Genomic DNA, 26,556 nt, shown 5'->3' with positions numbered 1-26,556 from the left:
CCCCCCCCGCCCGACCCCGTTCTCCCGGGGCTCCTCCCACGACCCTCCCATTGGCGGCCTCCCGGGTCCCCTAGCCTCTGATCCCGGCTCTGTCCGAGGAGCCTGCGGGGGCGTGGGGAAAGGCGCAGGTGTGAGGGTCTCGGGCACCCAGGGGGGCCCCTCCCTCCCCGGGTGGAATGAGCCAAGTTGGGAGGAGGAATTCCACCTTTCCTGCGGGAGGGGACAGAGTGGCGGAGATAATTGTTTTAACAATCTTCTACTTGTAGACTGCGTCAGCTTTTAAATCTCTTCCCCATTCATAATCTGATATTGATTCTCTTCGCTCTCATTCATTCTTTAATTTATTAAACAAATATTTACTGAGCTTCACCTATGTGCTTGGGGATGTGAAAAGCTGGAGATAGAGCGATTAAGACTGCTGGGTTTATAAGGGGAAAATCTAAAGAGCAGCGACCTATGGTTCTTGTCTTAGCTCTGCCAACCGGTTACTGCCTGCCGTGGAGAAATTGGTCATCTCATTGTTGGGTTTCCTAAAATCAGAGCGTCCAGAACCTCATAGGGCTGTTGGCAGGATCCAATGAGACAATGTTGGGGAATGTCTTTATAAATCTTATGACACTGTGTGAGTGAGGGATTATCATTAATTTGCACCAGTCTGTTAGTTACTTCACTCATTTAACAAACATATAAATCCTTAAGTTATTTTCATGGTATCTGGAGTAACAGCCTGGGTATGAGTCCCCATTCTGTCAACTGTGTGATTTTCAGCAATGACCTAACTTCTCTGAGCCTTAGTTTCACCATCTGAAAAATGAGGGAGTCAGTATCATCTCCTTAGTGTTGATGTACTCAATGAGATACTGTATTTGAAAAGTGCATTGTTCAGTGTAAGTAAATGTTGGCTCATGTTGTATTTAGGGCAGATACTTTGGTTTCTAATTCTCATTGCAGCATTTCTATTTCTGTGGCACTTTTTCCTATAATATTCGGTTCAGCATGTGCCCCCCTGGGGCTCCAAAGCTTCTGTTGCCTTCCTTCTGAGATGAAAGAGTGAAATGGAGCAAGAGGGGCAGGGAGGACTGTGTGCTCTGGGCATGTGATCAAGCCATGGCCCAGGTCCTCTGACCTCTGCTGTCCCTGAGGACCCTGATCTCTGGCCTCCTGATGCATCCTGGTCCCAGAGCACTCTTGCTCAGGGATTCTCACTGTCCTGGGCGTGGTATTATTCTGCACTTCCAGGCTCCAGGCCCTCCAGGGAAGAGGTCATTGTGTCCAAAAGTTAAGAGTAATGAACCTCAGATTTTCCCCTTCGGGGGCAAAGCAAAGGCTGGGCAGTCTGCATGCATGCAAAGAAGGACAGAGGGACCCCAGGAGCTCCCCTGGGGTGACCAGAGGGCTGGGGACCTACTGACCAGGAAAGGGTGCAGGAAGAGGTGCTTAGAGGGGGTGGTGCTCAGGCCGGGGTACTTGGGTTAATCATCACTGTGGCTCAGATAAGGCCCTGCCAGCTGGAAGTAGAGTTAACACGACAGAAGGGTTTGTGTGGCTGAAGAGGCAGACACGACAGGGTGTCCACAGTGTGCGACCATGCCGGGCACAAAACGGTTTCAACATGTGATTGAGACCCCAGAGCCTGGCAAGTGGGAGGTGAGACCCTCTTCTCCATTTTGATCTTCTGCACTGATTCCTAGAATAATTTCTCATCTGTACTTCCCTCCCCCCTGGGTTTGTACTCTCTCTCCCCTCCTTCCTATCTTCTTTCCTGATCTTTTTCCCCTATGAGGCCCAGAGTACCAAGTGCAGGCTAAATCCTTGGGGTGTGTGTGTGTGTGTGTGTGTGTGTGTGTGTGTGTCCAAACCTTGTGCCTGCTGCCACTCCCACCTCCAGATCAACAGGCATGAATGAGGCTTTGGCTTCCTGCCTGTATCCTTGTGCCCCCTTCCCTCTAGTTGTCTGGGTATGAGGCAGCCCTGCCCATCACAGAGAAGTCAAACCCACTGACCCAGGACCTGGACAAAGCGGATGCTGAGCAAATTGTTCGATTGCTGGGGCAGTGTGATGCTGAGATCTTCCAGGAGGAGGGGCAAGTCATGCCCACGTACCAGGTGACCCAAACCCATCTCCTGCACACTGAAAATAAAGATGCCAACTCCAACCGCCCCTTAAACTTTGCTCTCTCAGACCATGGTCCTTAACGTTTGAGACCTGAGAGTCCCTCCACCCCACCATTCATTCCTCCCTGCCCACCCCCGCCCCAGATCTACTGTCCTTTTCTTGGCTTCTGATTCCTTCCTATTCCCTACAGCGACTATATAGTGAATCAGTTCTGACCACCATGGTACAGGTGGCTGGCAAAGTTCAGGAAGTGCTGAAGGTACGGACTCTCCATCTGCTCCCCTCCTGAACTTCTCTTCCTTCCACCTTTCTCTTTTCTTGGCCTCCACTTCTCATTTTGCTCCATCTGCATTCCACCTTCTCCCAGTCCTCCCTCTGGGATCTTTATTGTCACCTTATTAATCAACAGTAATTATAATAACTATTATCTGCATAATACTCTATAATTGACATTGTGCTTTCACACTCATTTGCAAAAACCTGTGAAATTGGTGTGATTGTCTCTGGTTTGTTTTTTTTTTTTTTTTTTTTTTTTTGTCAGATAGGAAAACAAAGGATAATCACAGCAGCTTGCCCAAATATATCCAGCTAATAATGCCTGGGTAGCGCCATTTTTTATTGATTCATTGGTTGATGACAAAGCTGCTCTCAGTCCTTTCTGGAATAAGTCAGGGTTTGAGTAAGCAGCTAAGCCAGAGTTGGGAGTCAGACAGTAGTTTCATTCTCAGATCCAGGGCTCTTTCTGCAACACCAGACCGCCAATGTTCTGTTCCCTTCTGTCATAAGAAGAGGGTTAAGAAGTCTCCCCGGTTGCTCTTCTGCTACTGACAAAGAAAGAATATGCTTCTCCCAACCTGAGCCAGGCCCTGGCGACAGAGGCAGTTTTTCTTTCTCAGGAGCCTGAGGGGGGGCTGGTGGTGCTGAGTGGAGGGGGCAGCTCTGGCAGGATGGCATTTCTCATGTCGGTGAGTACCCTGATCCCTGATTTCCCCCCTCTGCCTTCTCAGGGTGACCCTCAGGACCAGAAAGCTCATCATAGCTAAGCTCCTAGGTGGCCCCCTCTAGCCCTGGCTCCCTCTCTTCCCAAAGCTAGATCTCACCATGGAGCCCCTGTATCTTCGGAACCCACTGAGCCCCTCAGAGCTCTCCTGAGTCTATTGCCCGTGTCTCTACATCCCATATACCCCCGATTCGTCACCTGCAAGTAGCACTTTAAGTGCCAAATTCCAAGCAGTACTGGCTTAAGCACTGGCCTGAAGGAATCCTTATACAGCCTCTACCCTCAAGGTGTCAAAAATCCAAGAGAATAGCTCCCTTCATTATCATCACTACTTCATATCCTTCCCCCCTGACAGGTCTCCTTCAACCAGCTGATGAAAGGTCTAGGACAGAAACCTCTTTACACCTACATCATTGCAGGGGGTGACAGGTAAGCCAAGTTGGCCTATGAACATTTTGTTTGGCCTGGATAGTGCTTTTTTGGAAATGTAATTTTAAGGCTTTCCGGCGCAGACTGTGTTCCGCTTGCTTTGGTCCGCATCATTTCTTATTGTCTTACACTTGGCCCACTTCACTCCTGTTACCTGATTGGCCCTTGTAGGTATTGGAGTTTTTCAGCCCTATAGAGCGTCTATCATGGTGTCTAGCAAATAGTAGGTGTTCAATCAGTGATAGCTTTCCCTTCATTCCCTTCTCTCAAGGTATCCCCTTCTCTGCCCTAGTATGCCGTAGGCTTCCCCTTCCAAATCAGTGCCACTAACCTTGAGTCTGTCCTTTTAGGTCTGTGATGGCATCTAGGGAGGGGACAGAAGATAGTGCCCTGCACGGGATTGAGGAACTGAAGAAGGTCTGTGTTTTCCACTGATAGTCAACCAGACACCTCTGTCTGTTCCTTCTCATGAGGACACAAAAGTCCCCATCCAGCCAAAGCCCGTTCCCTCCCCCAGTCCTGATCCTGACATCCCCATGCAATAGGTTTGTAATCTAGAATCCTCCTGGTGGCACGGTCTCACCCACCCTCCTCTCCTAGGTGGCCGCTGGGAAGAAGAGGGTGATTGTCATTGGCATTTCGGTGGGACTCTCTGTGAGTGTGAAGACAGGCTGGGTGGATCCATTTTGCAGGGAGGAAGGGGGTGGGAACAGAATAGCATGGAAAATAGATTGATGAAGTGGGTGCTAGAAAACAAAAAGGGTTAGCACGAGAAATTTTGATTTTACTCTCACTAATTGAGATCTAGTTGTATGAATGTGGAACAGCAGGGAAAGGATCCTATTTCAGAATGCCTGGGTATCAATCCATTCAGCAACCAAGGTAGATGGACTAGTCCCAGGGTCAGCAAACTACACTGACAGGTCAATTCTGCCACTGCCTGTTTTTGTAAATAAAGTTTTATCGAGACACAGACATTTGTGTTTACATAATAGCTATGGCCACTTCATGCTACAACAGTAGGGTTGAGTATTACACAGAGTTCATAGGGCCCCCAAAGCCTAAAACATTTATTTTCTTGCTCTTTACAGAAAAAGCTGACCCCTGGACCAGTCCTTTGCTACTTAAGCATGGTCCTTACGTAGCAACATCAGTATTTCCCAAGATTTGCTAGAAATGCAGAATCTCAGGCTCCCCGCCAGACCTACCAAGTCTGAATCTGCATTTTAACAAGATTCCCAGTCGTCGGTTTGAGAAGCACCAGACTTGCTGACCCCAATTTTCTCTCACCACTGATTCTAACAATTCACTAAGTGGAAACAAGTCCAGCAACGCTAGATGCGGAAGGAGGCACACGAGGAGGGCAGGACGCTGACCTTAAGGATCATACAATTTAGTTCAGTAGTTTTTACACTTTACCATGCGGAAGATTTCTTTGGGGGAGCTTGTTAAAAATACAGGCCTGGGGCTTTCCCCTTCAAAGGCAGATCCAGTAGATCTTACCCGGGCCTGGGAATATGCATTTCTAACAAGCATTCTGGGGGATTCTGATGCTCCTGGGCCTTGGGCCACACTAGAGTAACCCCTCTCATCATGTCCCTCTTCTCCCCCTACCATCAGGCTCCCTTTGTGGCAGGCCAGATGGACTACTGCATGGACAACCCCGCCATCTTCTTGCCGGTTCTGGTTGGTTTCAACCCCGTGAACATGGCCAGGTGAGCCGGCTCTAATAAAAGGCAGTGAGTGGCCCCAGCCCTGGGGGAGATGGAGAGGAAACCTGTCAAAATCTACAGTACAACCACAAAGGGGAGGGCATGGTGGAGATGGTCTTATTCACCACATCTCAGAATATTAAATATTGATTGTCCCTAAGTTTATGAAGTTTTTGTTTTGGGTTTTTTTGTTTTTTGTTTTTTGCTTTTTGGGTTTTTTTGCTTTTTGTTTTTTTGTTTGTTTGTTCGGTTGGTTGATTTATTCTCTTATTTCGGAAGGGATTAAAAGCAGCTTACAAAGGCCACGTAAAATACCAGAAACCATACATTTAAAACAGGAAGTGAAGAGACAAGGAAAACAAGGGCCAGAAGATAGAATAGGGTCAGGAAAATGCATGCCACAAAGATGAGCGTCTTTTCAAAGGAGCGGTAGGTGATAACTGAACTCTGACTCCCCTTTGCCCAGCGCCCTTATTTTAGCACCCATTCTCCTTTGTGATTCCAGGCACCCCTTTGGTCCGTTCTGGCTACTCAAACCCCCACCCTGTTAACACTCCTTTCCTGAAAACTCTGTGCCACTCAATGTCCTCCGCCTTATTGTCTATGTAGATGGCCACTTTGACCTCAGAGAAGGTCAGCATATGAAATCAGTGGTGCTCAGGTGTGGTTCTGTGGCTGTGCGGCCTTGGGAGTGTTAAAACAATAAGAAAGTAGATTCTTAGCCCCTTCCGTGAGAGCTCTGATGTTGTCGCTTTGGGGTAAGGCCCTGAAATATCTATTTTTTGAAAACATCCCTGGAGATGCTGGTCCATAGCCAGGTTTGGGGAACTCTGCTAACTTCCCCATTGGAGTGGGCCTCCTGATGAAGCTGAAGGCTTCCTGTCACTGGAGTATTCCAGGGAAGGCTTGCTGATTCCTCAAGAGCAGCTTTGCACATTGAGTGGTGGTCTTGGAGGGGAGGGGCAGCCGGGTGCTTTCTGAGCTCCTTTTCTCAACTCCCAGATTCCAGGCTTGTAGTGTAATTCATGCGAGGATATAAATGGGTCTGAGATACTTTTAACCCTGCTCCTTTTAATGGAGGACTCTCCTTCACCAAAAATGTCTCTGCGGCAGCAGATGCTAATTTCGGGCACTGTGACTAAGTGAAATGAAGGATTTCAAACAATGTGGGCGTGGAGATCTTCCAGTTGTTCTTAAATCAGTGGCTCCCCAACTTGGCTGATCTTCAGAGTCGTCTGGGAAGCATTTTAAAAATACAGATTCTTGGGCTCCAATCCAGAACTCTCAGGGTGGGCGTGGTACCCAGAAATGGGTAGTTTAAAAAAACAAAACAAAACTCAACTCCCCAGGTGATTTTGATGACTAGCCAAGTTTGGGAACCTCAGTTTTAAACCACACAATGAACACTGGCTCCTCGCTCTGCTTAGGTCTCTAGGGACTTTCAGAAGTAGTTTGAGGACAAATGACAGAAACACTTTACACGATGGGCATGTAATATGTGAAACTTGTTTGCCCTCGAGGAAATACAGATGACAAAATATAAAAATAGTTCAAGAAGGGGGAGAGATTTTGCAGGGATGGGATGATAAGGAGAGGTTAGGGAGGCCTTATACAGAGGTAAGTCTTTGATCTCCTGCCACAGTGGGTGATTCGCTAAGTGTTCCCCAGCAGAGTTGACCAGGGGAGGTCAACTACAGAAGATCCCCACTCTTTGAGATTCCTTGGTTGACCCAAGCAGGTCACAAGTCTGTTGTTCTTTTGCCCCTTTAGCACATTGTTTTGTTCATGATTAATGTATCCAAGAACTGTTTGCCAGCTGTTAGGAGCTATGCTTCATACCTTGTGGTTGTATTCCTTCAGTAGGAACTGTTGTCCCTCCCTCGGGTAGTGAGGGGTTCACTATTTGGGGAGCTGGCCAGAATATATATCCAGGAATGGGAAGGGCTTCTGATGGACCTTAAGACTGAAAATAAAGTGGCAGCTTTAACATTCTGATGATAGGTACTCCTCCAGGGGTCTACAGAGACTTGTGGGTAGTATGGCCATGGCAGTGGGACATGGGCAAGGACCAGGATACAAGAAAGTTCTGGTCTCAGGCTGGAGCTTTAAACTTGAATGTTGGCTTTGCTCTGGGATTCAATTGCTGAAATTTTTACTAACCTTTGTCCTTGGGGTTCATGGACACACTGCCTCTGTGAGCCCCAAAGCTTAGCTCTAGCAGATCGTTGACATTAGACCCCAATCCCAATGTGGTCTTTGATTCGGACTCCCATCTGAGGCCCTTCCTTTAGATCCTCACCATCTCCCCACCTCTCTGTCTGTGGGCCCCAGAAATGACCCCATTGAAGACTGGAGTTCCACATTCCGACAAATAGCAGAGCGGATGCAGAAACTGCAAGAGAAACAGGAAGCTTTTGTGCTCAATCCTGCGATTGGGGTAGGAGCCTCCCCACCCCCACCTAGGGAATGCTTGCCACCTCCCAGATGCCTCTGATTTTGTTACATCTTGTCTGAATTCCTGGCATTGTGTGTCAACTAAAAAGTCCTAAAGCAAACCCTATTTTCCCATTTCCTCTTTCACCTTAAGATGTCTTATTTCCATCCTGACCCTGTCTCCTAAATCTGTAATCATTAAACACCTAACTTGTCTAGGGTAGGTTTCCTGTTTGAAGAACCTCTTTTGTATCTGTGAGTAGAGTATTGAATGGAACGGTGAATTGCTTTCTGTTTTATGTTTTAGTTTCAAATGCGGGCTTTAAAACAATGGGATGCGGTTTATTCTTCTGCCTTTCCAATCCTCTCCAAACCTGGGTGGGTCTCCCAAGCCTCTGGGGCTCCTGCGCCTTTTTCTCTGGAGTGAGGATGCACGGCACTGGGGCACGAGCGTGGTCTACCCTCATTTTGACTTGCCAAGGGCCTGAGCCCAATCCCTGCCCCTGGCCCTCTGTGCCAGTGGTGGGCACATCTGTGACACTCTCCTTGCTCTTCCCTCTGTGAGGTAGGAAGGCAGCCACCCCGTGTGAGGTCCATATTTTTCAGCTCTTAGGCGCTCATCTCTCCTGTCTGCAGTTGTTTACTTTTAATCTCCTTTTCTCAGACACTGCTTTGATCATTCTTTTTGCAATAATCTCTTTATGCTCAGTGTGTCGTGTTACATCCCAATCCATTGCAACGGTTGCTTCATTGGTCTGTGCAAAGGACATGAAATGGAGTGTTCACATTGACAAACTGCTATTAAAAAACTGGGGGGTTGGGTGGGGAGAAACTTCTTGGAAAACAAAACAAAAAACCCTCTCCAAAAAACACTTATCTCTTGCTAACAGGACACCCAATCACTGTGGCTTCCTTAGAGTCCTGAATGTACCATAGAAATGACCAGAGGTGGCCCTTACCCTCTCTCTTCTTGTCTCAGTGAAGCCCTCAACCCAGCACTCCTCATAGCGCCCTGGGCACCACCAGTCCTGCCGAATGTAAGCCCAGTGGCCTCTAACCAGACTCCGTGCCAGGAGTCACTAACTGGACTCCGCGCCAGAGGCCACCAACCAGAGTGCATGCCCAGCGGCCACTAATTTTAGTGAACTCCAGGATCCTCCTTCCTCTCCCAATTCCTCCTCGGTGTCATCACCTCCTCAGCCCGAGGGCCTCAGTGGCTCATCCCGGATGAAAGGTGGAAGCGCGACCAAGATCCTGCTGGAAACCCTGCTACTGGCAGCCCATAAGACTGTGGACCGGGGCATCGCAGCATCTCAGAGGTAGGGAGGATCTGGACAAGAGAGAGATCAGAGTCAGGCAGGGAGGGGGTTGCTACAGGTTGGGGGATGACAAGTCCAGACACAGAGACAGGTTAAGGGCAGCAAGACGGAGGCCCCACCACTCCCCCTTGGGCAAAGAGCTGGCCTGGGGTTCTTACCACGCAGAGTCTTGATTGTTTCCAGTGGCCCCTGGATTCCTCGGGTCCCGCTAATCCCTGAGCCCACCCGGGACATCCAAAGCTAACCTAGTTTTGGAGAGTCTTTGATTTGGGGGATGGTCCAGGTCATGCAGGAGGAGCTCCTTCTGCTGAGGGCCTGCTTCCCTTACCGGGATCTCTGGCCTTGCTCCCAGAATCCCACTTACCTCATCACCCACTCTGACACCATCCTCTTCCCACTGCTCTCGTAATGTCCTTACCCCTCTGTCTGCTGTCTGTGTTCTGCTCACTGAAGACCTTTCTATCCTCTGAAATGCATTCTAACAATACTCACTGCACCTCCACTAAGGACCAGCAGAACTTAATTTTAAGGGAATTGTGCCTTCCCCTGGGCAGGGGTGGGTAGCCATGCTTTCTGAGGGGGCACTGGGCCCACCCCGGGAGCCGGTGGCCTTTCTCCCAGGTGCCTTCTGGAAATCCTGCGGACGTTTGAGCGGGCTCACCAGGTGACCTACAGTCAAAGCCCTAAGATCGCTGCCCTGATGAAACAAGCCAGCACCAGGTGTGTGGAAAGGGGGGAGGGGGGAGGTGTTTGGAGGGGGGAGGCGGCGTGGACGAGGAATGTCCCAAGAGTGGCAGAGACTCTACAAGTCATGTCAACAGAGTGAGGGGAGCAGGTCTGCATGGTGGAGGGGCTTCCTTCCTGTTGGTTTACACCTGTGCTCTGCCATATGCATCTTTCTCTGATCCCTGGTCTTTTCTCGTTGTGATCTCTCCTCTCGTGTCCTGACCTCTGGCCCGTTCTCAGCCTGGAGAAAAAAGGCCGAGTGTACCTGGTTGGCTGGCAGACCCTTGGCATCATTGCCATCATGGATGGAGTGGAGTGCATCCACACCTTCGGTGCTGGTGGGACCCCAGTCCAGACTTTCTTCGTGGTTCCTCCTGATGCAAACCGATTTCCCACTCCCAACCCATGGGGGTTCTTCATTCAATGGCCATCCTGTCCTATCTGAATAGGCATTTCAGTCAAGCGCTCCTTCCTTTGAACCCCTATTCAAGCCTTGATCCCTCAATTCCCAGTCCTGCTTAGCTGTGGCTTCCCATGTGTGTGACACCTCACCCCACACCCCACTTGCCACTTTCCTCCAAGCCCCATTCACATCCCCCAAGCCTAGAACCTTTCTTTCCTGTAAAGCCCATCACTCCTTTCTCCCTGTCCTTAAACCTTCCAGACTTCCGAGACGTCCGTGGCTTTCTCATTGGTGATCACAGTGATATGTTTAGCCAGAAGGCTGAGCTCATCAACCAGGTGGGAGGATGACGGGACATGGGGGAGGTTGTGAAGGTGACTGGTGTGCAGAGAGTGGGACGTCAGGGGAGGTGGAGACAGGTGGGGGAGTATAATAGGGTAGACAGTCCAGAGAAGGGAATATGGGTTCAAGGTTGGGAGGCTTTGGGGCAGCACAGGGAGGGTGGAAGGCTTTGATTCACCCTCTAAAGCTGTCTCTAGTCCAGTGCTCTTCCCTCAACTTGCTGCATCATCTTGGGCAAAACACTTGACCTCCTTGAACCTCAGTTCTTGCATCTGTATAAAAACACGCTGTATGAGAGGTCCTGTGAGGCCCTCTGCAGTCCCCAGTCTTCATGGGGGGGACTCCCATCTTCTTGTGCCCAGGGTCCCCAGTTCTCCTTCTCCCAGGAGGACTTCCTGACTTCCATCTTGCCATCCCTCACGGAAATTGACACTGTGGTCTTCATTTTTACCCTGGATGGTGAGAGGGAAGATGGGAGCGGTGGGGTGAGCAGACGGAGGCAGTGGCGTGACTCAAGGGAACTGTCATTCTTCTGGGTCTTAAGGCACCTGCTGTGAGGGAGGGCCGGGGGCACGTGTCCTGACTGGACCCCAGGGCAATAGGAGAAAGAGCTGAACAGCCAGCCTTTCATCTCTGGTGCCCTCCCTCTGTCCTAGACAACCTCACGGAGGTGCAGACGCTGGTGGAGCAGGTGAAAGAGAAGACTGCCAACATCCAGGCCTTGGCACATAGCACTGTGGGCCAGACCCTGCCGGTGAGGGTCCAGCCTTGAGGAGGGAACCTGGGTGGCAGTTACAGCAAGGCCTTCCTGGAGAGAGGCCCTACTCCCCTCTCTCTCTTTCTCCAGACCCCTCTGAAGAAGCTCTTCACCTCCATCATCAGCATCACGTGGCCCCTGCTTTTCTTTGAATATGAAGGGAACTTCATCCAGGTATGGGGAATGAGAAGGTATTATCTGTGCTGAGGGACTCAGAGGAGGAGGGGTTCTAAAAATTAGAAAACTCAAGGCTGGAGGGTAGAAAGCTTTGTTGGACTTCCAGAAAGCCAGCTGGTCAAGTTCTTGTGTTACCAGGTCACTGGTGAGAGTTTCCAAGGCAATGGCTCAGTTCTCTCCAGGAATATGCAAAAAAGACAGGCCAGGCCACCAATCACCTGACAGATTTGTCCTTTGTTACAGGTTCATTGTCGATATTATAGTCATCCTCACTATACGAAAGTCTTTAAAGCATATGTTTGCAAGTTCACTATGCTGAATTCACTGCAGACAATATTACACTGATATTGTCTGTAATAAAATGAAATTATAATTTCACTAGTTTCATTAATTATAATTTATTGTAATATTTATTATAATTATAATTTTCACTAATTATAATTTACTAGTGAAGCACTGATAATGCTTGGGCAAAGCATTATCAGTACAAGTACTGATAATAATCATAGAAGTAATAATCAATTGGGTGCACTTTGCAGTTCATAGAGTTTGGAGTGGGCATTGGGACATCTGAGCGTCAGTTCAGCTGTGCTTTGTGGCCCAAGAAAGAAAGCAATTTTACGTCTGTGGTCCTCCGTTTTCTCACCCGACACCTGTCCACCATCCACAGGGCACAACCAGGGCCCTGAAGGGTTGCCCTGGAGAGATGTGGTCTCATCCATTATTCAGATCACCTCCTCCAGGAAGCTTCCTGACTCCACCAGACAACAGCTGCCATGCTTTCTTACCTGCACTCAGAACTCAGTGGAAGCCCCTCCCCCGATCCGGGGGATCCATACTCCTTCCAATGCGTATCTTTGTCTTCCCTTCCAAATGGTGTTCATTGGTCACATCTCTACTTTTTGGCATACTTTGTACATTTGTTGTCTCCTTTGACATCTCACATCTTCTAAGAAGTCTTTTCCGATGAAACCCACATTGTCTAGACCCCTCCTTGGTGTGAGATACCTCTTCACACTTCCAGGTTCCACTGTAGAGTCATTATACCCAATACACATGTAGGCCTCTGCACTTTACAAACTATTTTATGTATAATATCATTTCTCATAACGAGCTCCTAAGAGATGTAGGTTTTGTCCCCCATCTCAGATAAGGAAGCTGAAACTAAGAGATTAAGGGATTGTAACCACAGCCACATGGCTAAAGCAGGGATCAGGACTTGAACCCTGGCCTTGTGACTCTACGTCCATGGTTTATTTCACTGCACAATATAAATTTCAACCATATCCATGAGTTGAGCCAGATTCTTTTATTCATTCATTCAACAAATATTTTTTATGCACCTACCACATGCCAGGGATAAGGGATATAACAGGGAATGTTAACCTGTGATCTTTTGAAAAATATCTGTGTTTTTAAAGAAAATTGTAATTTTAATAGCCATATTTTTATTGTAAACACTTTAGAAAATATGGAACTCAAAAGAAGGAGAAAAGTATCCATAACAACCTTCTTCCAAAAAAAAACCACTTTGACAAATTTTGGAGAATGTCCCTCTAGGCTTTTTTATGCCTATGTAAATATATTTATACAAAAATAGGACTATATTTGACATGCTGGGTTTTTAAAAATTTTTTTAATTTATTTGAGAGAGAGAGAGAGAGCACGTGTGGTGGGGAGGAGCAGAGGAAGAGGGAGAAGCAGATTCTCCGAGCAGGGAGCCTGACATGGGGCTCGATCCCAGGACCCCAGGATCACGACCCGAGCTGAGGGCAGATGCCCAACTGTCTGAGCCACCCAGGAACCCCGACATGCTGTTTTTAACTTGCTTCTCTTCGTTGAAAATTACGAACACCTTTTTGTACAAATATATCCACATCATCATTTTTAAAAAATATTTTTATTTATGTATTTGAGAGAGAGCATGAATAGGGGGAGGGGGAAGGGTAGAAGGCGAGGGAGAAGCAGGCTCCCCCCCACCGGCATGACCTGAGCTGAAGGCAGAGCTTAACAGACTGAGCCACACAGGCGCCCCTACATCACCATTTTTAATGTTGATGTAGTATTCCCCTGTACGGCTGTACCATAATTTGTTTACTCTCACCTCAACTGTTAGACATTGGAGACAGTTTCAAAATTATGGCTTTTATCAAAATACTGCGCTGAACACCCTTCTACACGTATTTGACTCTTCTGTGAGGATAAACCCTGGGATAAACCTCCAAAAGTGGAATCACTGGGTCAAAGGGTGTAAAATTTTAAGGCATTTTGATGCAGATTGTCAAAGTGACCTTAAAAGATTTATAAACAAAGTATAAAATTGCTGTACCCCCAAATCCTTCAAATACTGGGTAGCATTGTTCTTTTTGATCTTACTAATCAGCAAAGCAAAAGAAGCAAAACTAAACAAAAAGCACTTCAGTGTTGTTTTAATTCATATTCTTTTTTTATTTTATTTTTTTTAAAAGATTTTATTTATTTATTCGACAGAGATAGAGACAGCCAGTGAGAGAGGGAACACAAGCAGGGGGAGTGGGAGAGGAAGAAGCAGGCTCATACTGGAGGAGCCTGATGTGGGGCTCGATCCCAGAACGCCGGGATCACGCCCTGAGCCGAAGGCAGACACTTAACGACTGTGCCACCCAGGCGCCCCTGTATTCTTTTTTTTAAAAGATTTTATTTGTTTGAGAGAGAGAGAGCACGCGCACGGGTGCATTTGTGGGAGGAGGGGCAGAGGGAGAGGGAGAAGCAGACTCCCTGCTGAGTGCAGAGCCCAATGTAGGTGCTTGACTCTGGGATCAGGACCTGAGCCCAAGTCAGACACTTAACTGACTGAGCCACCCAGATGCCCCTAATTCAAATTCCTTTGACTATGGAGATTGACCACTTGAAGATGTATATTGACCATTGCATTTTTTTCTTTATTGTGTTACTTCTTCATACCTTGTGGGCATATTCACCCATTCTTTTGGGAGTATTTATTTTTTACTTACTAATTTATAAGAGGGAGTGTATATAGCAAGGACAGTAGCCTTTTTTCCCCCTGTTCTATATTTTTCTCCAGTTTATTACTATTTTTTGTTTCTACATTTTTGATGTAGAGATGTTTTATTTGCATTTTTACATAGTCACATCTATTGCTCTGTGTGTGTGTGTGTGTGTGTGTGTGTGTGTGTGTATACTTTTGCCTTTTGCTCGATTCTGGTTTGTATCTTACATTGCAATTGTTTGAAATAAAGAGGCTTCCATTAGTAAATCTTTAGTTGCAGAAATATTGTTGATGTAAACTGCACTCACACTTTTATTTTGAAAAATTTTCCACCCTGCAGAAAAATTGCAAGAATAGAACAGTGAACACCCATACACTTTTCCCTAGATTCACAGTCTTTGACATTTTGCCACGCCTGCTTCATCCCTCTCTTCCTCTGAATTATTTGAAAGATACTTGAAGATACGATGACACTTGACACAAATTACTGTGTCCCCTATGAACAAGAACGTTTGCCCACATAACCACAATATAATTATCACACTCAGGGAAAATGACAGTGAATACGATTATTGAATATGCAGACCATATTCAAATTTCCCCAATTATCCCTGTATTATTTTTATTTCCAGGTCCAGGATTCAATCAGAGATCATGTGTTGTACTTAATTATCAGGTCTCTTAGTTTCCTTTAATGTAGATGCATTCTTTAGCTGTTGTTTGTGTCTTTTATGACATTGGTAGTACAGGAGTCTGGACCCATTGTTTTTCAGAATGTGCTTCACCTGGGATTTGCCTGATTGTTTCTTCATTGTACGCAGGTGAAGTTTCTGGCAGGTACACTGCATAGAGGCTGTGCCTGTGTCTGTGTGTCACATTAGGAGGTGCCTGATGTCAGTTCATTCCTTTATTGGTGAGGTTATGTCTGATCGCTTACTCAATGTAGTGTCAGATTTCTTTCTTTCTTTTCTTTTCTTTTTTTTTAAGATTTTATTTGTTTATTTGGAAGAGAGACAAAGAGTGAACATGAGTGATGGGGGAGGGGTGGAGGGAGAGGGACAAGCAGACTCCCACTGAGCAGGGAGCCAGAGCTGGGGCTCCATCTCAGGAGCCTGAGATCATGACCAGAGCTGAAGGCAGAAGCTTAAACCACTGAGCCACCCAGGCTCCCTGGTAGTGTCTGATTTCTTCACGTCCTATTCCTTAGTGATCTTTCACCCAGTGGTGTTGGCATCCACAAGTGATTCTTGGTCCAATCAATTTATTAGTATGGTGGTTTTTAAATGGTGATTTTCTATTTTTATCTTTCTGTCTCCATTTATTAGTTGGTATTCTTCTGTAAAGAAAATCTCTCCCTTCTCTCCCCACCCCATCTACATTTGTTTAGACTCATGAATTTTTTGTTGTTAAATGTGTTTTAATCCATTCCTGTCATTATTTATTTTAATACTCAAAATAAGCACTTACTCAAGCTGACCCCTTTGTCCTTGTGACATATCCACATTAGTCTTTGAACACTCTTTGCTGTGTTTATTTTGGGGGGGCGAAAATCACCATTTCTCTTATGCAAAAGAGTAGCATATTATAGTCTTTTGTGCCTTGCGTTTTTCCGTAACAAGATATCTTGAAAATCACTCCACTTCAGTTTCTTAATCTCTTAATTATTATTTAAATGTCTGTGTGTGTGTGTGTGTGTAGATGTGTGTCTGTACAATAGTGTCCCCAGCCATTTATGTAGGAGTACAGAAATGTTGTCCCAGGTTCACCTTGTACTTTCCCTGGTCCAGTCCTGGCTGGAATCAGTAATTTTCAAGGAGCCCTGGTGGTTGTCAGTGGAGGTTGGTACAGCAGTCCCACCTTCTCCACAGTTTTGCTTTCCATGGTTTCATTAACCCCAATCAACTGGTAGTCCAGAAGCAGATGATCCCCCTGACGGATCACCAGAAGGTCAGTAGTAGCCTAATGCTATGTCACAATGCCTACATCGTTCCCGTCCCTCCATCTCATCTAGCAGCCATTTTGTCATCTCGCATCATAACAAGAAGGGGAAGGGTGAATACAGTACAATCAGATATTTTGAGACACCACATTTACATAACTTTTATTATAATATATTGTTATAATTGTTCTATTTTATTACTGTTGTTGTTAATCTCTTACTGTGCCTAATGCATAAACTAATCTCTATCAGGTATGTATGTATAGGAGAAAATGCTATGTTATGGCTTCATACTATCTGCAGCATCAGGCATCCACTGGGGGTCTGGAACTTATCCCCGTGTGTAAGTGGGGCCTGCTGTATTTAGAAATCTAGGCGCTAGGTACGCTCCCTGCTACTAGTGACTTTGCCTCTAAGCAAAGTTCTTTAGTAGAAAGACAGGGGCACCTGGGTGGCTCAGTCGGTTAAATGTCGGACTCTTAATTTCAGTTCAGGTCATGACCGCAGGGTCATGAAATTGAGCCCCGCATCCGACTCCATGCTCAGTGTGGCGTCTGCTTGAGATTCTCTCTCCCTCTGCACCCCTCCCTGCTTGTGCATGCACTCTCTCTCTCTCTCTCTGTCTCAAAACAAAAAAAAGAAAAGAAAAAAAGGAAAAAAAAAGAAACAAGGAAATACAGTTAACTCTTGAACAACACCGGGGTTAGAGGCACTGGCACCCCACACAGTTGAAAATCCCCGTACAACTTTTGACTCCCCCAAACTTAACTAATAGCTTACTGTTGACCAGAAGCCTTCCTGATAACATAAACAGTCAATTAACATGCATTTTTAAAGTTATATGTATTATATGCTGTATTTTTACAATAAAATAAGCTAGAGAGAACAAAATGTTAAGAAAATCATACAGAAAATTCATTTATAGTACCACACAGTATTTATTGAAAAAAATTGCATATAAGTGGACATTTGCAGTTCAAACCCTTGTTGTTCAAGGGTCAACCGTATATTTTTTTTCACATAAGTACATATATATACATATTTATGAATGTATATATGTTCTCCTTCCTGTTTTCCCTTAGTGAGAATGTCGATTTCCAACATCATCAATATATTTATCCATTTGCTTCGTGCTGCAATAAATACCAGTTTTGAAATCACTATCATCAACAAACTTACCAAGAAATGGTCAAGATTTTTTTGCAGTTCTTTTTGTGTCCTGACCATATCTCACTAAAGATACATAGTGTTCAAAGTCACTTGGGTTAGATTTTTTCCCCTCTCTCTGTAGTTATGTTATCAATATGATATATAGTTTCATTTCCTTTATTTTTGTTTTCAATTTTAGAGTTTTTCGGTTTTGATCTCATTTTATCTTTGAATATGTAAGACACAACGTGGTTTAAAGTCAAACTGTATAAAAAGAAGATGTCCCATCCCCTTCACTCTTCCTTCCTCCTGTTTCCACTCATCCCTGAGGGTAAACAATTTTATTAGTTACTGACTTGCATTCCTGTGTTTCTTTTTACAAAAAAAAAAGTGTGTATTTTTGTGTACTTTGCAATTTTTGCACATACAAGAGGCAGCGTGCTGTGTATATTCTTTTGTGCTTTAATGAGAGATCCTGAAAATAACTCCACTTGGGTTTATAAAACCCTTCCTCACTATTTTTTACATTTGTGTGATTGTACATGTGCAAGAATTATTTGGGCAGTCTCTAATGTAGGACATGTGGTTGTTTCCAATATTTTGCTATTTACCAATAATGATGCAATGAATATGCATGTATTTTTGTAATGTAGAAGTGTATCTTTGGGATAAATTTCTAGAAGAATAGGAGCTCGGTCAAAGGATATAAATACATACATAAAAAAAATTTAGCTACTGCAATAGTCCCCTTCACAGGGGTTGTCCCATTTTGCTTCTTATACCAGCAAGATACGAAAATGCCTGCTTCCCTATAGCTTCCTTTTTTGAAAAAAGGATTTATTTATTTGTTTAAGGGAGGGGAGGGGCAGAGGGAGAGAGAGCCTTAAGCAACTCTTCACTGAGTATGTCGTCCAACATGGGGCTCAATGCCATGACGCTGAGATCAGGACCTGAGCTGAAACCAAGGGTTGGATGCTTAACCAACTGAGCCACCCAGGCACCCCTTCCCTATAGCTTCTTTAAGAGCATTCTCAAGCTTTTGAATTTTTGCCAATCCGATAGATGAGAAATTCTATTTCTGTGTGGTTTTCATTTGTATTTTACTTATTATGTGTTTAGTTGAGCATCTTTTCACATGCTTAAGGGTGTTTAGTAAATCTTTTCCTTTGTGGACTGTGTGTTCATGTAAATACATGAAATATACTCATTTTCTAATGGTATTGGAATCTGTAGGATCCCTTGATTTTTAGTACTTCATTTTTATTTAAAGATATTATTTATTTATTTGAGAGAGAGGGAGAGCACAAGCAGGGGGAGCGACATGCAGAGGAAGAGGGAGAGGCAGGCTCCCCACTAAGCAAGGAGCCCGAGACGCTGGCCTTGATCCCAGGACCCTGGGATCATGACCTGAGCCGAAGGCAACGCTTAACTGACTGAGCCATCCAGGTGCCCCTGATTTTTAGTACTTTTTAAATCAGAGGCATTAGTCCTTTCTTTCTGATATATAGTAAATATTTCATTTGGGTTTTAACCATGCAAATGTCTTTGTTTTAATTTTTCTGGGGGAGAACTTATTAATCCATTTTTTTGTTGAATCTGGACCTTGAGGCACAGAAAGCTCTCTGCTACCACCAGGCTGTAAAGGAACTCCACCTGTGTTTTCTTCTAGTATATGTTTCTTCTAGTAAAAATGGTTTCTTTTTTCTTTCTTTTTTTAAAAATGCTTAGATCTGCAATTCATTAGTTTATTCTTGTGTATGGGTTAAGGTATGAACCCAATTTTATATTTTTCTAAGTGACTACTTGACTGTCTCTCTCTCTTTCTATATATATTATATATATATTTATTATATGTAAATATATTTATATATATACATATTTAAAGATTTTCTTTATTTCTTTAAGAGAGTGTGAGCGAGAGAGAGAGAAGGAGCAGGGGGAGAGGAAGAAGCAGGCTCCCCATTGAGCAGGGAGCCCCACACGGGGATTCATCCCTGATCCCCGAGATCGTGACCTGAGCCAAAGGCAGACGTTCACTGACTGAACCACCCAGACGCCCTATCTCAATATATTTTTTAAATTCATCTTTTCCTGAGTGATTTGAGTGCTATCTCTATCAGATACTTAGTTCCCATGTGCACTGGTTTATTTCTGGACTTTGTGTTCTGTTCTACCAGTCTGTCTGTTGATGTGATGATGCCGTACAGTTTAAATATAGAGGCTCATTGTGGGCTTAATAGCTGAAAGGTTAGGGCTTCTCTCACTCTTTAAGGATTTTTCTAGGTGCAGTTGCTGCCTTTTTTTCTATGTGTACTGTTTTTTTTTAAAGATTTTATTTATTTATTTGACAGAGAGAGACACAGCCAGCGAGAGAAGGAACATAAGCAGGGGGAGTGGGAGAGGGAGAAGCAGGCTCCCAGCGGAGCAAGGAACCCGATGCCAGGCTCGATCCCAGGACTCCGGGATCACGCCCTGAGCCAAAGGCAGACGCTTAAAGACTGAGCCACCCAGACGCCCCTCTATGTGTACTTTAAAATGAATGTGTCTGGATTCAAATTATGTACACTTTAAAATATTTCTGTGTTGGGGCGCCTGGGTGGCACAGCGGTTAGGCGTCTGCCTTCGGCTCGGGGCGTGATCCCGGTGTTATGGGATGGAGCCCCACATCAGGCTCCTCCGCTATGAGCCTGCTTCTTCCTCTCCCACTCCCCCTGCTTGTGTTCCCTCTCTCGCTGGCTGTCTCTATCTCCGTCAAATAAATAAATAAATAAATAAAAATCTTAAAAAAAAATTAAAAAATATATTTCTGTGTTAATGATAATGCATGGTATAAATGGTTATATAATGGTCAGTGACATAAATGATATAACCCAGATTTGACTGATCTCTTTCCCTCATGGCAGTCTGTGTACCGTATACTAGCTCCATTCTTGATTGGTCAGATTTCTGCGTGCGCTCTCACTCCTTTTTTTTTTTTTCCAGTTTTTATTTAAATTTCCGCTAGTTATCATATAGCGTAATGTTAGTTTCAGTTGTACAATGTAGCGATTCAACATTTCCATACAACACCCGGTGCTCGTCACAAGTGCGCTCCTGAATCCCCATCACCTGTTTCACCCATCCCCCCCCACCTACCTTCCCTCTGGTAACCATTGTTCTCTATAACTAGAAGTCTGTTTCTTGGCTTGCCTCTCTCTCTCTTTTCCCTTTGTTTGTTTTGTTTCTTAAATTCCACATATGAGTGAAATCATATGGTATTCGTTTTTCTCTGACTGACTTATTTCACTTAGCATAATAGTCTCTAGCTCCATCATTGCTAATGTTCCTTTTATTTTTTTAAGATTTTATTTATTTATTTGACAGAGAGAGAGGCAGCAAGAGAGGGAACACAAGCAGGGGGAGTGGGAGAGGGAGAAGCAGGCTTCCCACTGAGCAGGGACCCCCGATGCTGGGGCTCCATCCCAGGACCCTGGGATCACGACCTGAGCCAAAGGCAGATGCTTAACGACTGAGCCACCCAGGCGCCCCACATTGCAAATGTTCTTAGACAACACTCATGTCCTTGTCAATCACTTGTTAAGTATTTTCAGTATACCCTCTGAAGGGGTGTGTGTGCCCTGCTATTTCTAGAATGCCAGAATAACGAGGTAGAAGTAGTGGTAGCTTGTTCCCTAGCCTGGCGAGGACCAGTAATTAATCCCCTCCATCCCTGTTCTGGACTCCTGTTACGCTAATAGATGCAAAGTGCAGTAACAGAGGTTATAAGTGCAAGAGATGAGGGCTAAGGAAAAGTGGTGTTTGTAGTCACCGTACTATGTGTTTGTACAGTTTTAGTTTTCAGTATGCTTTCACATACATTATCTTATTCGCCCAGGGGATGATTGTGGCCAAGTAGGAAATGCTTTCATCACAAATCAGAAGACCTGGATTTAGGTCCTGATTCTACATGTCACTATTGTATAAGCTTATTCAAGTTACTCTTTTTATTTTTTAAGATTTATTTATTTATTTGAGAGAGAAAGAGAGAGTACAAGCGGTGGGGGGGGGGCAAAGGGAGAGGGAGAGAAAGAATCTCCAGCAGATTCCCAATGCAGGGCTCCATCTTACGATCCTAAGATCATGACCTGATCCAAAATCAAGAGTCAGATGCTTAATCGACTGAGCCACCCAGGCGCCCCTCAAGTTTCTTTACTTTTGATCTCTAGTTTCCACATATGTAGAAATGGGGATCGAAAATCCTATTTCATTGGGTTGTTATAAGAGTTAAATTGAATTAATTTTCAACAAACGTGTATTGATCAGTAACCATGTATGAACCATTATAAAAAAAACTGGGACTCTGGAGCAGAATAAGACCCCATCTCTGCTCTCAAGGAGCCTTTGGTTTAGTGGAAGGAATCCCAGGACTTTCACTCCTCCCCTGTCAGGTACCTGGGGAGCAAGAGGAAAGTTCTGATAAGTGCAAAACCCCTCTGTGCAAGAACTCAAAGAAGATATCTGTGTACTAGGGGTCAAAACCACAAATGTGTGACACCACCAGGTTTGCCTGGGACCGTCCTGGTTTCCAACGACTGTCCGAACATCGAAACTCTGGGCGGGTCAAACAAATTACGTCTATATTTAGGTCCCTGGTTTTCGATCCCTGGATTTCTGTCTGACTTTAGGGCCCTCTTCACCCTGTTGCTCTACCGTCCTCTAATTTCCCCTACCCCTGTGTGTGTGCCCTGTTTAGAAGTTCCAGCACGAGCTAAGCACCAAGTGGGTGCTGAATACCGTGAGTACAGGGGCCCATGTGCTTCTTGGGAAGATCCTCCAAAACCACATGTTGGACCTCCGCATCCGAAACTCCAAGCTTTTCTGGCGGGCGCTGGCCATGCTGCAGGTAGGCCGTGATGGGACGGGGCTGGGTGGGCCTGGCCTCCTGCCTAGGCTGCCACAGAGATCTGGACACGTGTGGGGCTAAGGGCTGACTTTTCTCCTGCGCCTCCTCCTATCAGGCTCATCCTCCACTCTAGGGGATATCTGTGCATGCTTGGGTGCGTGACTGTGAGATTATAATTATCAGACAGGAGTCTTTCAGTTACAAGTACGTGACATCTAATTCACACAGGCTTAAGCTAAACAGGGCGAATGACTGGCTCATGTAACTGGAGTCCCAGGGTAGCTAGACCCAGATACTCAAAACAATGTGCCCTTAACTTTCCTCTGTGTTGCCCTCCTTCTCAGGCAGCTTTTCAGCCCTAGGTGGCAAATTGGCCACCAGCAGTGCCAGCCTCGCTTCTTACTAGTTTAGCAACCTGAGTGGAAGGAGAGTTTCTCTGTGCCTGTGATTCCCACGCATGCCTGGGAGGAAGGGCTCTCGCTGGCTTGTCTTAGGCCACATGCCATCCTTGAGCCAGTCACTGTTCTCCAGGGGAAAGCAGCCTTCTGCCCAGGCCTGGCTCATGTGCTCTCCCTGGGGGATGGCACTGGAGGGAAGGGTGGGAAGTGAGCCTCGGTCAAACAGCCTGGCCTGAGAATGGAGGAACAAGAGTTCCCAGGAGGAAGTTCAAGATGCTGGTACTGGAAGGAGGAGGAATGGCTCCTGAGCAGATAGCAACAACAGCTGGTCATGAAACGAGGGTTGCTAGGTTTAGCAAATAAAAATACAGGACAAATTTGAATGTCAGATAAATAAAGGATTTTTTTTAGTATAAGTATGTCCCATGCAATATTTGAGGCATACTTATACAATTTTTTTTCATTATTCATTTGAAATTCCTATTCCTGGGTATCCTGTATTTTTATTGGCTAAATCTGACAACCCTACGTAAAGGGAATCAATCAATGAGCATTTAGTGAGCACACGCCAGGTCCCTAAAACTACCTTCTCAAATGAGTAGAACCAACCAACCACTTTTCCGAAAAGAAAAGTGCTTTATGCTCTTTTAGTTCCTGGGGTTGTGGGTAGGGGGAAATCAGAGATATGTCTGATCCAGGCCTTGCCATCCCAGAGTGGCCCATCTAATGGAGGAGAGACAAAACCTACACTTGAAACAGACCAAAGAAGTGTCAGACAGCATGATCCTTACTGAAGTCCAACAGAACTTCAAGGAAGGCAGGGTCCAAATGAACTAGAGCAAAATAGAAGGCTTCATGGAAGAGGTGATACTCAAGGGAGGCCTGGTGGTTATGGCTTGGATAGGTGAAGGACAGGCAGCCATTCTTGTTAGAAAGAACATTAGCCAAGGCCCAGAAGGGGGAGCAGGCATGATATACGGGGGCACAGCTGAGACTACAGTGGAGAACTGTTTTACATGGTGAGGGATCATGGGGGAGCCGGAGAGGGAGAGACCTTGGAAGATGGAAAGCCAGACCAGAATTCGGGCTTGCCAAATACAGCTAGACCTGGGCCGTCCAAAATGGCAGTCACCATCGACATGTGGCTACTGAGCACTTAAAATGTGGCTGGTGTGTCTCAGGAGCTGTACTTTTTAAGTTTTGTTTAAAAACCGAAGCCATTTAATTTTTTTCATTAAATGCAACTTTGTTTCGGTAGAACTACATTTTACGTGTATATCAAAATTCAGTACCTGAACTGAGATGTGCTGGGATTATAAACTAGACACTGAATTTCGAAGACATGATTCAAAAATATTTGTAGACTAGCCTTCTTTTTTTTTTTTTTCCACTAGATAATGGTTTTATTACTTTTAATTATCAGATAGATACACCAAATTGCTTTCTTATTTTCCTAAACTTTTAGAGAGACGTTTGTTGTCAGTATAAACTGAATGTTTATTCCACTTAAACTTTCTTTTTTTTTTTATTAATTTTATTTTATTATATTATGTTAATCACCATACAGGGCACGTATTACATGGTGCACTGGGTGTTATACGCAACTAATGAAGCATCAAACTTTACATCAGAATCAGGGGATGTACTGTATAGCCTTCTAATAATTTTAAATATTGTTTACATATTGAAATAATATTTTAGATATATTGGGTTAGATAAAACATGATTAAAATTTATTTTCTTATCTGTTTCTTTTTCAGCCCACCTGTTTCTTTTTTAATGTAGTACTAGAAAATCTTAAATTACACGGGTGGCTCACATTATATTTCTGTTGGGCAGTACTGAGCTAGCAGAGGGAAGGGTGGTGGCAAAAAGGAGAAGCTTTTGCAGATAAGTAGTCTTGGCAGAGTGTAAAGGATGGATAGGGTTAAGGAAGAAACCGGAAGGAGTGAATTTATTTTAAGATTACCAACCTATGGGTTAGTGGCATATGGCTGAAAGTGTGACCAGTTTGCCATTAATCCTCCAGTTTAACCCAGCCAATCAAAGCGCACCACTAACCCTTTCTCTTCACACCTGGGAATTGTGAGTTGGGGATCGCCTATAGGGACCACTTCTCTACAGCGTCTATGGCCAGTCTTCAGGATCCCAGGCACCTGCCTCCCACTCTCCCACTTCTATTTCCTCCTCGGCTCCTTTCTCCACTCCCCTGGCCTTCTAGCCCGACACTGACCTTCGCACTTCTTCCACAGCGGTTCTCTGGACAGCCCAAGGCTCGATGCATCGAGACCCTCCTCCAGGTGATCCACTTCCCCCAGCCACTGTCAGATGGTATTCGGGCTGCTCCCATCTCCCTCCACGTCCAGGTTGCACATGAGAAGGAACAGGTATCCTGCTGGGCAACTAGTCATTCAGCAAACGTCTACTGAGTCCTTTCAGTGTATCAGGAATTTTGCTTGGTACTGGGTTTACAAAGTTAGTGACCTTCTCCCAAGGAGCTCCCTGTTTCTTGGGGAATTGTGATTGTGACAAGGAGGCACAGAGGTGTGGAAAAGGTGCTGCAGGGGTGTAGAAATAGGGTCTTCAGTTCTGTTTAGGAGGGGAGTCAGGAAAGAGGGGGGAAGGGGGCCTCTGAACTGGGTTGTAAAGGATGAATAGGAGTTTTCTGGGTCCGGGTGAAGGCTTCTTTCTGTTCTTAACCCACCGCACCACGATTTATGGTCTTGGCAACTGTCTTCTAGTCTTGCCTCCAACCTAGTGGCTTCTGACTCCCAACACTGAATGCTCTTCCCCAGATGGCCTCACTCTCTCAGGCTTCAGCTGTCCCCACCTCTTCCCCACAGGTGATCCCCACAGCCTTGCTGAGCCTCCTATCCCGGTGCTCCATCCCCGAGGCGCAGGCGCAACTGGCTGCAGCGCCCTCTGTCTGTGAGGCTGTCAGGAGCGCCCTCACTGGGCCGGGTCGGAAGCGCGTCGCGGACCCCTTGGAAACCTTAGAGCCCGCCCTGCTGTGAACTGCTGTTTCTGGGCGTGTGAAGCCCGTGGAGTCACGTTGGGCTAGCAACACACGTGTGGGAGGAGAGGCCCAGTCCCCGGGGACACCCATAGCCCAGAGTGGGAGAAAAAGAGTCTCTCTACTTTGGGGGAGTTCTTGCTCTTGACCCAGTGGTCTTCACTTTCACTGGCATGTTCTGATTTCAGAAATAAAACAAAATGTCTTGTTTCGGAAAGTTAACCTTCCAAACTCAGTAGATCAGAGTCAATACATTAGAGGTGGGACAAGATGGGTGGCATGGGTTGGTCCCAACAACAAGTTTGTTTCTTTGCTTGCCCCCCTGCCCCCCAAACCCATTTCATTGGCCACTGATCCAGACCTTCTTCTAGCATCTCTGTATCCCTCATCTCCAACATGTGGGTTCATGTGTGCGCACACCTGCACATTCATCACTCCTGCACGGAATCACGCAAGCAAAGACAGATGGGAACCTAGATAATTCCAGAGGAAGAGGGGAAAAGTTGTGTCCCCAACACAGCACACCCAGAAAAAGGATCCCAATTAGGCAGGACAGTAGGTTCCTTATCCCTGGAATTGAAAGCTACATCCACAGATTAGACCCTAAAGTGAGAGTTGCTTCCCCTGCCCAAGTTTGTAAGTGGAACATAAGGAACTTTGGGGGTGCTGAACGGCCTTTGGTGGGGGGATGTGACAAACACTATAAACCCCAGTCTGTCCATTTTAGACCTCAGCTTCGACTGTGTTGACATATCAAGGCAAACCTTGCCCA

The 26,556-nt window shown here is 45.6% G+C and overlaps 2 protein-coding genes across 5 annotated transcripts in view; one reads left to right on the top strand and one right to left on the bottom strand.

Moving 5' to 3' along the window:
• Positions 1-1,267, bottom strand: part of FNDC4 (fibronectin type III domain containing 4) — a 3,759-nt gene extending 2,492 nt beyond the window's left edge. Inside the window, exon 1 of the mRNA XM_034657299.1 lies at positions 1,234-1,267. Within this exon, the coding sequence (XP_034513190.1) occupies positions 1,234-1,267 (34 nt within the window). The remainder of the gene's footprint in view (positions 1-1,233) is intronic.
• A 223-nt stretch (positions 1,268-1,490) lies between these two features.
• On the top strand, positions 1,491-26,006 carry GCKR (glucokinase regulator). Of its 4 annotated transcripts, none has more exons than XM_034659730.1 (19): positions 1,491-1,647; positions 1,951-2,106; positions 2,307-2,375; positions 3,013-3,081; positions 3,472-3,545; positions 3,896-3,962; positions 4,146-4,166; positions 5,166-5,260; positions 7,589-7,694; positions 8,891-9,009; positions 9,631-9,729; positions 9,976-10,073; positions 10,400-10,476; positions 10,843-10,939; positions 11,137-11,234; positions 11,328-11,411; positions 22,224-22,373; positions 25,024-25,158; positions 25,615-26,006. In XM_034659730.1, the coding sequence occupies exons 1-19, from the start codon at positions 1,588-1,590 to the stop codon at positions 25,783-25,785; spliced, it is 1,845 nt and encodes a 614-aa protein (XP_034515621.1). In that variant the 5' UTR covers positions 1,491-1,587; the 3' UTR covers positions 25,786-26,006. The 4 variants fall into 4 exon arrangements, with proteins under 4 accessions (XP_034515621.1, XP_019663714.1, XP_002913853.1 ...); XM_019808155.2 differs by having other exon boundaries at positions 4,146-4,199; positions 25,024-25,071; XM_002913807.4 differs by having other exon boundaries at positions 4,146-4,199.
• The last annotated feature ends 550 nt before the right edge of the window (positions 26,007-26,556 follow it).

Source organism: Ailuropoda melanoleuca, chromosome 4 (assembly GCF_002007445.2).
Source record: "Ailuropoda melanoleuca isolate Jingjing chromosome 4, ASM200744v2, whole genome shotgun sequence".
NCBI lineage: Eukaryota > Metazoa > Chordata > Mammalia > Carnivora > Ursidae > Ailuropoda > Ailuropoda melanoleuca.
The sequence above is the reverse complement of the archived record's forward strand: the minus strand, read 5'-3'. Positions and strand labels throughout refer to the sequence as shown.